General features: G+C 47.4%; 1 protein-coding gene across 2 annotated transcripts in view; it reads left to right on the forward strand.

Moving 5' to 3' along the window:
• The window catches only part of SCAMP1 (secretory carrier membrane protein 1), a 50,644-nt gene that overhangs the window by 17,111 nt on the left and 18,956 nt on the right, over positions 1–14,577 (forward strand). For both annotated transcript variants that reach the window (XM_055790425.1, XM_055790424.1), the window contains 2 exons: positions 11,722–11,820; positions 12,093–12,204. In XM_055790425.1, coding sequence (XP_055646400.1) covers positions 11,722–11,820; positions 12,093–12,204 — 211 coding nt within the window. The remainder of the gene's footprint in view (positions 1–11,721; positions 11,821–12,092; positions 12,205–14,577) is intronic.

Consider the following 14,577-nt stretch of genomic DNA (forward strand, 5'->3'; position numbering starts at 1 on the left):
AGGTCAAGGTGGACAGCGTTCACGCTTGCCCTTCGTCTGGCCAGCCAGTCATTCCATGATGGGAAGCCATTAGATTGGTCAGATGTGATTTCTCTGTGGTGAATCCATGTTGACTCTTCCTGATGACCTTCTTTTCCTCCACATGCTTTGAGATGACCTCCAGGATGAGCATCACCTTTCCAGGGATGGGGGTGAGGCTGACTGGCCTGTAGTTTCCTGGGTCCTCCGTCTTGCCCTTCTTGAAGACTGGAGTGGCATTGGCTTTCCCCCAGTCCTCCAGCAGCTCTCCGTGACCTTTCAAAGATGATGGAGAGCGGCTTGGCATTTACAGCTGCCAGCTCCCTCAGTGCTCAGGGGTGCATCCCATGCGGGCCCATGGATCTGTGGGTGTCAGGTTTGCTTAAGTGATCTCTAGCATTGAGCAAGGGAGAGTCTTCTGTTTTCCAGACGTCCTCTCTTGCCTCCAGGGTCTGGGAAAGTGGAGGGCCGGCCTTGGCAGTGAAGCCTGAAGCAAAGTCAACATGCAGTAACTCTGCCTTCTGTGTGTCCTTTGTCCCCAGGGAACCCACCTCATTCAGCAGCGGGCACACGTTTTCCCTAGTCGTCCTTTTCCTGCAGATGTACTTGAAGAAGCCCTTCTTGTGTCCTTGCCTTCCCTTGCCCGATTTAGTTCCAAATGGACCTTAGCCTTCCTCGTTGCCTCCGTGCATGTTCCGACAGCATTCCTATGTGGCCCGTGCCTTTTTCCACATGCTGTAAACGACCTTCTTCTGTTTGAGTTTTGCCGGAAGCTCCTTGCTCTTCCATGCAGGCCTCCTGTCCCCTTTGCGCAGTTTCCTACTCATGGGGTTGTACGTGTCTTGAGCTTGGAGTAAGTGATGCTGGAGTAATAGCCATGGACCCCCCTACTTCTAGAGGCCTAACCCAAGGGCATCCTCCAAGTAGGTCCTTGGAGAGGCCGGAGTTAGCTGTCCTGAAGTCCAGGGTTGCAGTCGTACTTGTTGCCCTGCATCCTCCGTGCAGGACCCTGAACTCCACCATCTTGTGGTCACTGCATCCAAGGCTGCCCCCAGCCTTCACATCTCCAACCAGCCCTTCTTTGTTTGGTAGTACAAGGTCCAGCAGCACACTTGGCCTCGTTGGCTCCTCCACCACCTGGGTCACAAAGTTACCGTCAGTGATTTGTAGGAACCTCCTGAACTGTGTGTGCCTAGCTGTGTTGTCTTTCCAGCAGAGTCTGGAAAGATGGCAGTTGACTGGAAGCTGGCATATGTCCCAATTTTCAAGAAGGATAAGAAGGAAGACCCTGGTAATTACAGACTTGTCAGTCTTGCTTCAGTGCCTGGTGAAATTATGGAGAAGGTTATTCTGAGAATTACTGAAAAACACTTGAGAGACAATGCAGTCATTGGTCAGAGCCAGCACAGCTTCATGAGGGGAAAGTCCTGCCTCACTAACTTAAATTTCCTTTCATGACAAGGTCACCCTTGTCATGCCAAAAGTTTGTAAGGGATTCTGGGGTCTGGGCTGGGGTATATGGCCAGCTGAGAGTCTGTGCTGGTGTTTGAGGAGGCCACGAGTGTGGAGGTTGCTTGTGATGTGAATGTATGAGTGCATGAATCTTTAGTGAATGTCACACTGGGCTGAATGACAAACAGGAGGAACCCTATGTACCAGGTAAGAGAACCCCAGATCCAGGCATGTAGATCAGAACAGGCTGGGGGTTCACTGCTCGTATCTGAGGAATCTGCAACTGGTGGTGTGCTTGTAAATCTGGAGTGAGGCATGTGCTTTCTGTAGTGAACTTAGTGCTGATCAGCTGGAGAGGAGGAACGGAATATGACTGTGTACCTGCATTGTGTGTAGTTCTGACAGTGTTATGTGGGGATGTTGTCAAAGGCAGTGCCCTGCCTGTGGCAGCTTATATAGCTAGTATATATCCTGGTATATGAAGGGATGCATCTATTTGTGTGCATCTGTGGGATATGCACTCAGCTTGCTAGTAGCTGAACCTGGAAACAGGAAAGCTGTATCCCATCAGCCTGGTCAGAGAGCCCTCAGAGGGCCTCAGGGTACACTAGTCTAGGCTCCAGCAGTCGGAAAGTAGAGTCCCCAGGTCTCAGAATCTGCTGGAAGTGGTAGTCTTTGTAACACACCTTAACAGCTTTTGTCCCCCAGCCCCTTCTGACATTCTTAGGATTCCAGGCTGCACAGGCCCTGCTACAAATCACTGATGGAGTCTCACTTCTTCCAGAAGGCACAGGCCCTTACCTAGACACTGGTTCTTTTACACAATCATCATTACGTGCACAGTAGACAGCAAGTGTAACACCATATAGATGGCCAGCTAGCATAAAATGGAACCTAAACAATTTAGAAATCTCAATCAGAAGTATCTTTTACATAAGGTACATCATTAGTACCTTATATTAATGTCATATATCATATATGCTGTTGGCTAACACCTTTGATCATGTAGCTCGAGTGAGCTTTCTGCTTGGTTCCTTTATTCATAAGCATGTATGCATGTTCCAGTCATTACCAGCACTGCAAACTGTTTGGACAAAGTGTCATTTCAAGGATAAGTGTTTTGAATTCATTGTTAAAATATTTTCTAGTCTGACAGTCCATCTTTATACGCTGGTACAGGTAATATTACTATTACTTTTTACAGTATTATGGGAGGGCTGCTGGAGTGCTTCTGGAATGCTTGCTGGAGATTGTAAACAGTCTTGTCAGTCTAACAAGCAGCTGCTTATCAGTTATGCTTTCAAGGTTATTACTACTTTAGTCACAGAGCTACAATAATCACGCCTTTTTTTTTTTTTCTTTTGTAGCATCGGCCTGGTCTGCAGTGCATAATGTATAGGAAAGTTTGTTCAGTAGCTTTTTGATACTCCATTGTAGGTTTTGTGTGGATCACATCAGGGTCACCAAATGCTGTGACGCAAGTCGAGGTGGACTGAAAAAACACTATGTCTGCGTGGCAGGGTTCGGACAAAATGGCCTTTATTGTTTATACAAACTATTTATATGTCTTAGACAGTGCAGGTGTCAGACCCTGACAGGTTTTTGTATCCTTCTTCTTGCTTGCTATTTGCTGTTGCTGTAGGTGCCCGTGTGCTGCGGTTCTAAGTTCTGGTTCTTCTCATCCTGTTTACATACCTGACAATTTGTGGCTGTCTTAAAGGTACACGACTAAGTCTTTGAAGTCAACTGACTTGTCTGCAGACCTGCTGCAGACCCCAACAATTCCCCCTTTTTGTTTTTGAACAGCTAGTACCAGGTTTGTCATGTTCTGTGGGGCCCTTGCAAACATGAGGGCAACCAAGGCAATGGCAAACAAGCAATAATGCCAATTGAGTGAATGGATGCCAAAAAGGCTGATATTTTCTCAGATTTTGGTAACATGTTGCTGCAATGGGGCACCTAAAAACCATGCAGCACATGCCATCAAAATCCTCACAGCCGTGTTCTTGAGCCAACAACAAAAAGCCAATAGTTGTTCTGTTTTGTATGTAATAATGGCAAATTTGACTCACATTCTTAACTGCCTAACAAGCAAGGTGATTTAACTCTTCAATGCTTTCCCTGCTGTTACTCCAGATAAGAACCGCTGCAGTACATTCCCATCAGTTCCATAAATCAACTACATCATTACATGCTTCATCCAAAGTTATATGGCGTTTAAGAGCATTATACTTATCAGCATGGTCACGTATTGATTTATGTTGGTGCCATGGTCCCTTCATAGCCTCCTACTACATTAGCATCTACATAAAGACAACTATAGACGTTCAAAGTGCAAACATTATTGACTTCTTTTGGCTTAACAATATACAGAGGTAATCAATTATCCCAAATATCAAGGCTTTCAGTAAGATTCTTCATTCCCTGCATACATTCACTTTTTTGCAACAATGTCTGCAAGTCAGTTTCGAGGAAGGGCACACCAAACACAGACTGGTTCAGTAAGGAGGCCACACATCAGTTGTTGGGTTGACTGGCGGCAGCAGCACTCCGACGATCCAGCACGCTAAGCTCAGGCCGTACACAGTGAGCAGGCATCCATCGTGGGCCTTCATCTGTAGAAACACAAGCATAACCTCTCCCCCAAGTTAACAATTCATGCGGTCGCGACCAATGCTCGGTACGGGGGTCTTTCACACGTACTAGGACACCTTTGTGCTTTTGCTGCTTGTCGCCAATTGACACAAAATGTCGTATGATCGGAGGCACCACATGGTTGACAGAGATTTTCAGAAAGTTCAAAACATAACATGCTTTCTCTAATCATGTCTCTGGGGTCATTCCCTTCATTCCCCCATTCTCCCCGCCCCCCCCCCCCCCCCCCCCTTTTCTTTTTTTAATAGCAAAATACATTTCAACCGCTGTAATACACTAGATTATAAACAGCTTTTCTGAGTGACAGAACACAGTCACCCCATACTGTGAAACAGTTTCTGGGAAGTCCTGTACTACTTTCCAAGCAAATGGTGTGTGAACGTGAGGATTACCAGCAGCCGCATCTCCCCTTACAATAGCATATGCATGCGGTGCATCGGTGGAAGGAGTAGGAAGATCAAGGAGCGGTCCGCCTATCTGTTCTACTAAATCTCAGTTCCCGTCTCTTAATGCCCCATCTCTTACAGCCTGCCAAAATCACCGAGGGTCGTGTGACATTACCGTACCATTGGAAATTGGATTTTTACCACTTCAACTTCTTCATTGCCTGTGACTGATAATGTCGTAGCGGGACCCCAATCCAGGTTTTCGCCATTTCCATCCTCTGCGGGCAGGGCCGGAGCCGAGGGAGGAAGGAGTGTGGGCGGGCAGAAATGCTGAGGGGAGTCAGGGGGGCTGGGATCGGTCCGCCGAGGTTTCTGCTTGTCAGAATCGGAATCGGTATTGAGTATAAGTCGATGCAGTTGGAGAGATTTAGGGGATTCGGGGCATTGGGGAGTGACATCTGGTAAGGGACACAGACTCTTCCCCTCTCCCACCCCCTCATCCTCTTGTCTGTATTCTGAAGGGGGATACAGGGGAGGTTTGAATGATACACCCTGATTCGCATTTTGCTGACTTAGCAAGCCCCCATTTGTGTCTTGCGGATTTTTGAAGCCCCCTGCAACATGTCTAACCAGTCCCCATGTAAGCAAAAGCCCTGATGCCTCTTTCTCCCCTTTCTCTAGAGCTTCTGACAGTGTTGATCCTAAATTGTCCCAGGTCGACACACTAAGAGCAGTCACAGGGGACACTTCCATTCTACGTGTTTTGGCCCACAATAATGTATTTTTTAACCGGAGCCCATGTAAAGTATTTCCACGCTTCTCTAATACTAACTTCCACATTGATAGCGCTATGGTATCTTTAGATGGCTTACTCCCCATGCTGTCCCTGGTGGCTCACCTTACCGGTGTCACGTTCTCCCGGGATCTTGCAGCTGCTCGCTGCGCTACTCCGCTTCACCAGGCTCTGCCTCCCCAGCAACCCGCTTGGTCACAGTTTCAGGGTCGCTCCTGACACCCCTTACCGGGGTCACATCGGCACAGTCTCAGGGTCTCTTTTTGATACCCTTTACTGGGATCATATAGGCACGGCGGGGTCACCAAATGTGGTGATACAAGTCATGGTGGACTGAAAAAACACTATGTCTGCGTGGCAGGGTTCGGACAAAATGGCCTTTACTGTTTATACAAACTATTTATATATCTTAGACAGTGCAGGTGTCAGACCCTGACAGGTTTTTGTGTCCTTCTTCTTGCTTGCTATTTGCTGTTGCTGTAGGTGCCTGTATGCTGCAGTTCTAAGTTCTGGTTCTTCACACCCGATTTATATACCTGACAATTTGTGGCTGTCTTAAAGGTACACGACTAAGTCTTTGAAGTCAACTGACTTGTCTGCAGACCCGCTGCAGACCCCAACAGTTTTGTATCTTATGTTTGAAGCAGAAGATTGTAAGACTCTTGGTGGTTGTCTAGTTTTTGTAGGAGTTCTCATATAAGGCTTTTTCCTTTTTTATCACAAAAAGCCCCAATGTAAGGAACAGCAATATTAATTATCTTTAACTGGCTTCACAGAATCATAGAATCATGTAGGTTGAAGAGACCCTTAGGATCATCAAGTTCAACCCTTTACTTAGCACTGCCAAGTCTGCTGCTAAACCATGCCCCTAAGCACCATTTCAACACCAGGGATGGTGACCCAACCACTTCCCTGGGCAGCCTGTTCCAATGCTTGACATACTTTCAGTGAAGATTTTTTCCTTAATATCCAATCTAAACCTCCCCTGCTGCAACTTGAGCCTTTTTCCTCTTGTCCTGTTGCTTGTTACTTGAGCGAAGACATCAACACCACCTTGCTACAACCACCTTTCATGTAGTTATAGTGATAAGGTGTCCCCTGACCCTCCTTTTCTGCAGATTAAACACCCTGGTACCCTTAGCTACTCCTTGTGAGACTTAGGCTCTAGACCCTTCCCCAGCCCCGTGGCCCTTCCCTGGACACGCTGCAGCCCCTCTACGTCCCTCCTGCAGTGAGGGGCCCAAACTGAACACAGGGTTCGAGGTGCAGCCTCACCAGTGCCCAGTGCAGGGGGACAGTCCCTTCCCTTGCCCTGCTGGCCACACTGCTTCTGACACCAGCCAGGGTGCTGCTGGCCTCCTTGGCCACCTGGGCACACTGCTGGCTCATGCCCAGCCGGCTGCCGACCAGCACCCCCAGGCCCTTTCCCACCAGGCCCTTTCCAGCCGCTCTGCCCCAGCCTGTAGCGCTGTGTGGGGCTGGTGTGACCCAGGTGCAGGACCCGGCACGGAGCCTTCTTGAACCTCATCCAGCTGGCCTCGGCCCATCGGTCCGGCATGTCCAGACCCCTCTGCAGAGCCTCCTGCCCTCCCGCAGATCAACGCTGCTGCCCAGCTTGGTGTCTTCTGCAAGCTTACTGAGGGTGCACTCGATCCCCTCGTCCAGAGCGCCGATAAAGATACTGAACAGAGCTGGCCCCAGTAGTGAGCCCTGGGGAACACCACTGGTGACCGGCCGCCAGCTGGATGTAACTGCATTCCCCACCACTCTTTGGGCACGGCCATCCAGCCAGCTTGTAACCCAGAGCAGAGTACATCCACCCAGGCCAGAGCAGCCAGTTTCCCCAGGAGAATGCTGTGGGAGCTGGTGTCAAAGGCTTTACTAATGTCCAGGCAGACAACATCCGCAGCCTTTGCCTCATCCACTGGGTGGGTCATGTTGTTGTAGAAGGAAATCAGGTTGGCCAAAGAGGACCTGACTTTCATAACCCCCTGCTGGCTGGGCCTGATCCCCTGGCTGTCCTGCACATGCCACATGATGGCATTTAGGATTATCTGCTCCGTAACCTTCCCTGGCACTGAGGCCAGGCTGACAGGGCTGTAGTTTCCCAGATCTTCCTGCCCTTCTTGTAGATGGGTATCACACTGACTGGGGCCAGACTCTTCCGGGACCTCTCAAGTTTGCCAGGACTGTTGGTAAATGATGGAGAGCGGCTTGGCGAGCTCCTCTGCCAGCTCCCTCAGTACCCTGGGGTGGGTCCCATCTGGTCCCATAGACTTGTGGATGTGTAAGTGGAGCATCAGGTCACTAACTTTCCTCCTGGACTGTGGGGACTTCGTTCTGCTACTCCTCACCGCTGTCTTCCAGCTCAGGGGGCTGGGTACCCTGAGGGCAGCTGGTCTTGCTGTTAAAGACTGAGGCAAAGGCAGCATGAAGCACCTCAGCCTTTTCCCCATCCTTTGTGGCAGTGTTACCCCCAACATCCAATAAAGGGTGGAGATTATCCTGGGCCCTCCTTTTGTTTCTGATGTATCTGTAAAAATGTTTTTTGCTATCTTTTACAGCAGTGGACAGCCTGAGTTCTAGCTGGGCTTTCATGTCTCTAATCTTCGCCCTACATAACCTCACGACATCCTTACAGTCCTGCAGAGTTGCCTGTTGCTTCTTCCAGAGGTGCTAAAGCCCCGCCGAGTTCCAGCCAAAGCTCTGTTCAGCCAGGCTGGTCTTCTCCCCCACCAGCTCATCTTTCAGCACACGGGAACAGCCTGCTCCTGCACCTTTAAGAGTTCCTTCCTGAAGAGCGCCCAGCCTTCCTGGACCCCTTGGCCCTTCAGAACGATCCTCCAAGGGACTCTTGTCAACCAGGCTCTCAAAGAGGCAAAGCTGGGCCCTCTGGAAGTCCAGTGTAGCCATTCTGCTGACCCCCCATCCTGACTTCTCTGAGAACTGAAAACTCTATCCATGCTCGCTAAGCCCAAGATGTCCTGTGACCACCACATCCCCCACCAGCGCTTCCCTGTGTGCAAACAGCAGGCCCAGCGGGACATCTCCCCTGGCTGGCTCACTGACAGCTGTCAGGCAGGCATCTGCCGCACACTCAGGAGCCTCCTGGACTGTTTCCTATCCGCTGTGCTGTATTTCCAGCAGACAGTGGTAGGTTTAAGTCCCCCACGAGGACAGGGGCTAGTGACCTTGAGACTTCTCCCAGTTGCTTGTAGAACGTTTCATCTGCCTCTTCGTCCTGGTTGGGTGGTCTGTAACAGACTCCCACCATGATGTCCACCTTGTTGGCCCTCTGCCTGGTCCTCACCCACAAACACTCAACCCTACTGTCCCATCATTCAGCTGCAGGCAGTGGAAACACTCCCTGACATACAGAGCTACCCCACTGCCTCTCCTTCTTCGCTTGTCCCTTCTGAAGAGTTTATAGCAGGGGTCCTCAAACTTTTTAACCAGGGGGCCGGCACACGGATGCAGTGGCAGGCAGTCATCTGCGGCTGCTTGGTCCCCCCCCCCCATAACTCCTGGGGGGGGGGCGGGGGGCAGAGCGGGGGGTGTCTGTAAATACCAGGGGCTGGATTGAGGACCCTGGTGGGCCGTATCCGGCCCACGGGCCATAGTTTGAGGACCCCTGGATTATAGCCATCCCTTGCAGCACTCCAGTCATGCGAGTTTCCCCCCATGTTTCCGTGATGGTGACTATGTCATGGTCTTCCTGCTGCACGATGGCTTCCAGCTCCTCCTGTTTGTTGCCCGTGCTTCGGGCACTGGCATAGATGCACTTCGGCTGTGCCATCGATCTCACCTCCAGGCCTGGCATCCCACCCGCAGGCTCATCTCTGATGAGCTCGGGTTTATTCCCTTCCCGCTTTGAGTCGGGTTTAAAGCTGTCTCGACGAGCCCTGCTAACTCCTGACCAGGGATCCTTTTCCCCCTCTGAGGCAGGTGAACCCCAGCTGTGGCCAGCAGGCCTGCTGCCGTGTGAACTGACCCACGTCAGCCCCCCCGAGATCTGGCCATTGACACCAGGCCCAGAGCCAGTGCTGATCTGTGGGACCTTGCGGTGACACAGCCCCTCGCTCCCTGCGGCCGGCAGGACAGAAGGAAGCACCACCTGTGCTCCCGATCCCTCCCTCAGCCCTGAGGTCTCTCTCCGTCGCCCTCAGACTTCTTGGCGTTGGAGTTCATCGCTGCCCCTTGGAAGCCCAGCAGTGGGCAGTGATCAGAGGGCCGTACCGGGCAGGGGGTGTCCTGGTGACGTCCCTTACCCAGCCCCAGGGAGGCAGCAGGCTGCCCAGGGGCTGGGTCCGGCCGGCATACGGCCCCTCTGTTCCTCTCAGAGTGGAGTCGCCGATGACAACCACCTTTCAGTTCTTCCTAGCAGAGCTGGTCACCATGCGTGGGGTTGGCAGCTCCTCCAAGCCGGACGAGTTTTTGCCCACATCGACACTTTCCTGACCCTCAGGCTCCAGAGCCGCACACCTGCTGTACAGGGGCACCTGGGAAGGTGGAGCAGGCCAGCGGTGACTCGCCTGCTGTCCCCAGCAGGGACCTGTTTCCATTCCTCCCGATCACTCGGGGCCCTTCCTTCTGCCTGGAGGCGAGCAGGCAGGGGACCCTCCCGCTTCCCGTGGTGACATGTCCCTGCGGTGCATTTGTCTCAGCGATGGTAGAGCGTCTCCACCGGTCTGCCTCCCTCTCACAGTCCCTAATACTCCTCAACCTTTCTGCTTCCCCTTTCAGCTCTGCCACCAGGCTGAGCAGCTCGGCCACCCAGTCACCCCTCACACTGGTGTCACCCCTGCTGCCCTCCAGCAGCAGTGACCGGCGCAGGCAGCCGAGTGGCCCGTGACGTGGGCAGCTGTGTGCTGACATGGGAGCTCCGGCTGGGTCACCACACACCTCCTGGCACTGGCCTTTGGCCAAGCAGAAGCCATGAGTGGCTAGGTTTCTTCTGGGGGGGTGATGACAGCTGCTGGAGCTCGGCTCTCTGGGACATCAAGGGGACGGTGCCCCCACTGTGCTGCTCCTGCGCCAACAGCCACACTGTGCACTGTTTGCCTGCTTGGGCCACTCGCGCTATGTGGGGTTGCATGTGCAGGTGCTCGGCTGCCTTTGGTTGTCTTCGTCCTACAGCACTGAATAATCTTTCTTAGGATGAAAATCTTAAATGGCCAAACATTTCTGAGAAATGAGACCTCTCTGATATCTCGGTACTCTGTTAGGAGCTGATGTATAAGGAGGAAAAGTAATTCTGAAATGCTGGAATCAGCTGATGTTGCTGAGATATGCTGCAGTATCACACACAGAGGTGGAGTTTACTTGGGCGTAATGTTTCCTTCTTAGTGTATTCCATTTATGCATTTGAAAAGATGGTTAGAAAAGGTGCAGACAATCTGTGCAAAGTCATAATTTGCCAAGTTAGTTGTATGTAGTTGGTTCTTGCTTTGTTTTAAGGTGCTTTTATATTGAAAACATCACACTTCTCACCATTTTTTTTGTTCTTGATTTCAGTCTTACTAGGAACAAGTGGTTCTTTGTCTTACAACATCATGGAACAGGGGAATCTTTCATGTTGCATGCTTTATACAAAGAAAGAATTGTAGTTTCTCCCCCAGGTGTATTTAACAATAAAATAACATCATAGTAGTGCTATACTTACACACTTCGGTAAAGTTCAGTTGACAATTTCAGTCCAGGCAGTAGTTTTGTCCTTGGCTTGATAGCATATCTCTGTCTTACACAATGATAGAGAGCTGTACAGGAAGTCAGAGATGATGACAATTGGTGGGAATATGGAGAGGATTTAAAACAAGAAGGAAGAAAGAAAAAAGAAAAACCCGAGCTACTAAAAGCTTCTTGTAATTTCTGTTTTATAGGTAGTGACCAAGTGAACGAATTGCCAGTGGTATTTGAAACTAGATACTGTGATACATACTGGTGGAACATTTAAGCAGTAGATTATGGATCTTGAATTGGAAAATTTAATATGGTGCATAGCTTCTCTAGTTAGCCAGGTGATATAAGCCTTTGTTAAATAGAAGGCTCTGGAAGACATTACTAATAAATAGCATTGTGTTTCAGAATATGAATGGTTCACTGGTAAATCCTGCGGTTCTCTTAGTAACTATTCTTACTTGTATTATGTCTGAATAATTCTAAAATTCCACGTATGTTTATGGCAAGTAGTACAGTGTAAAACCAAATAAGCATAACACTGCACCACAGAATATAGCTAACTTCTGTTTCCTACAGGTTATAAGTTTCCTACAGTTATATTGCAGGCAGCATATCAGATTTTCAGTTTATTAGTAACACTTCCTTTAAAATAACTAGATTGGTTGTTACAGAGTTAATGAAAAGATGCTTATTGGAATAGGAAACTGTTTCCCTATAATTGTCTCTTTGTTTTCTTAGCCTCCTCCAGGAAATGTGAAAATGCCTAATGTACCCAGTACCCAGCCAGCAATAATGAAACCAACAGAAGAACCAGCTGCTTACACACAAATTGCAAAGGTTTGTCTGTAACTTTCAGGTACTAGGTTCCTTTTAATTATAGTTATTTAAATATACTTCTGGAATAATGTATTTTATAAATAAGCATTGCTTTCCTGATGATTTATGAAAATTAATATTGCCTTTAAGTAAGTGGTTAATACATGAATTCATGCAATATTAGGTCAAACTTCATCCATAACTAGAGCTGCTTAATTATAGAAAACAGTCTTGGAATATTTATTTTGTGTTCATATTTTTTATCAATATCTAATGATTCTTACTTTGTTCAGGAGCATGCCTTGGCCCAGGCAGAACTGCTAAAGCGTCAAGAAGAACTGGAAAGAAAAGCAGCCGAACTAGATCGCAGAGAAAGAGAAATGCAGAGTCTAAATCAGCAGGGGGGTATGCATGAAAGAAATACTTCTTTAAATTGCAGAAATTTCACTTGTTGTTAGAAACTGTTCTAGTTTTACAGTGACATGGTGAAGCTGATCAAAGAGGGGGTTTTGTAATCTCTGCAGGAAATTTTATCTCCCTTCAGACAGTGCATACAGTGAGTAAAACCTGTCCTGTCCTGTGCAGATTTTTAGTTTGGCCTCTGTTACAGGTTACTCCTTGTTATCAGCTATTTTTATTCTTGGTTAATATCTAAGTAATGCTACTGAATAGAAATAGAGCATTTTGAGAAGTAAAAGTAACTTCGTAAGTAACATCTCTTTGATTTATCTTGTCAGTATTTATAGTTGTAAGAGAACTTTGGTTTTTTTAAACATTTTCATGTCTTTTGCCATGTTATAGACATAACATTCTATGCAAACAGCAGAAAGATCTATTATTAATCTTTTATTAATTTTTCATATGACACTTTGGAACCTATAGTCAAGATCAAGTATCTCATTTGGCCACAAACTGTAAGTGTGCTGTGCAGAACCATCAGTTTTTGTGTGGCAGTTTCACAGATGAGAAGATTGACATTCCCTTAACTAGAGATACTTTTCTTTAAGTAGATCTGTGGGAATATTCCTTTTCAAAAGCAACAACTTCAGACCAAAGTTAGGAAAAAAAATTTAAAAACCACAAAACACTTTGTGCAAGGCTGACTTTCTGTGCTCTTTTCACTTTCAGTGTGTGTCTAGAATTTTATTTCCATATGTGCTGGTTTCTTTTGAATATACAGTGGTACCATTCCAGATTGCATACTTGCTTAGTAATTCAAATTCTCAGAGAATTTTATACAATAGAGTAGAACAGAATATTTTCATTTGGAACAGACCTAAAATGACCATCTAGTCGAACTGCCTGACCACTTCATGGCTGACCGAAAGTTAAAGCATATTATTAAGTCCAAATGCCTCTTGCATACTGACAGCCTCAGAGCATTGACCACCTCTCTATGAAGCCTGTTCCGGTGTTTGACCACCCTCTCGGTAAAGAAATGTTTCCTTATTTCCAGTCTAAAGCTCCCCTGATGCAGCTTTGAACCATTCCTACGCGTCCTGTCACTGGATACCTGGGAGAAGAGATCAACAACTCCCTCTCCACTTCTACTCCTCAGGAAGCTGTCGGGAGCAGTCCTATGCCAGTCATTTGCTAGGATCTGGGAATGGGGAATTGGTGTTCTTCTTCTAAGGGAAAGAATCATGGTGATATTGTCCCTTCATTAAACCATTTCTATTTTTTCAGTATTTTTTCTTTTCAATCTCTCTATTAAATCTCTGTACCTCTTCTTCCAGATAATGATTTCTTTTTGGTTATTTTTTAATTTCCTTCTCCATGTATTGCCCTCCATCTAATTTAACAAACTTACATTGATGGTCTTGATTGATTACTTTGCCAGGCTTTAGGGGCAGTTTTGTTCATCTGTTCATCTGTATCTTGGGGAACAGAACTCTGATACCCCATGCATGTTTCAGGATATTTTTAGAATGGCTGTTTGTTACTAGGTTGCAGTTGTTTACAATTAAATGCTTGAAGAATCCATGAAGAATCTAAAGATTCTTTAGGAAGGCTTAACAGAGAAGAGAGAGCTCTTAAGAAGATACTATTTTTTTACTGGATGACTCTGTAAAAGATGCTGCAAATCAGGAATTATGTATTGTGACTGACTGAGGAGAAAAATGTACTTTTCCTTTCGATTTTTTTTTCTTTTACACACTCATTTGAACTCCTTTGGAAACACTGTGGAGTTGTCTTGATTGGAGGACAGGGTCTTTAGCAAATGCTGTAGCTATTTGGATTCAGTTTAAGGTTCTGGCTGCACATCTAGGACACTGTCATCATACTTAATTGACTACAGTGCAAAGAGCTTCCAAGCTTGTAGGTCAGCTTAGATTGAAGCTTTTGGTCTTTTCTGCTCAGGTCCTGTGCAGCATTGCATTTGAGCTAATTAAATTGCGCTGCTTCCTGTTTCAGCTAGTTCATTTGGGCATGCCTGAAAATCCCTTTCTGTGCTTGCATGAAGCTAGTTTGGGGGTGTCTGCATTCATAGTGTAGGCATGCCATTGAAGTTACATTAATAGGCCTTGGTGTGGTAACTTGGGTTGAATTAAGTAACTCTGAGCTAGGTCTTTGCTTGTCAAGATACAATCTTGGAATATGAGTACCAAAGTGTATTTAGAGAAAGACCACTTGGTTTTTGATGTCAAACTCTCTCACCAAGCTGTCTTTTAGTTCTTGGTTGAAAATTCTGAAACCTGTACTATAGCAGTGGGTAAGCACATGAAATACAGTTCTTAAATATGAACTTGAATTATTGTAAGATACCTGAATTTTTCC

The sequence above is a fragment of the Falco peregrinus genome, chromosome Z (genome assembly GCF_023634155.1).
Source record: "Falco peregrinus isolate bFalPer1 chromosome Z, bFalPer1.pri, whole genome shotgun sequence".
In the NCBI taxonomy this organism is placed as follows: Eukaryota; Metazoa; Chordata; class Aves; order Falconiformes; family Falconidae; genus Falco; species Falco peregrinus.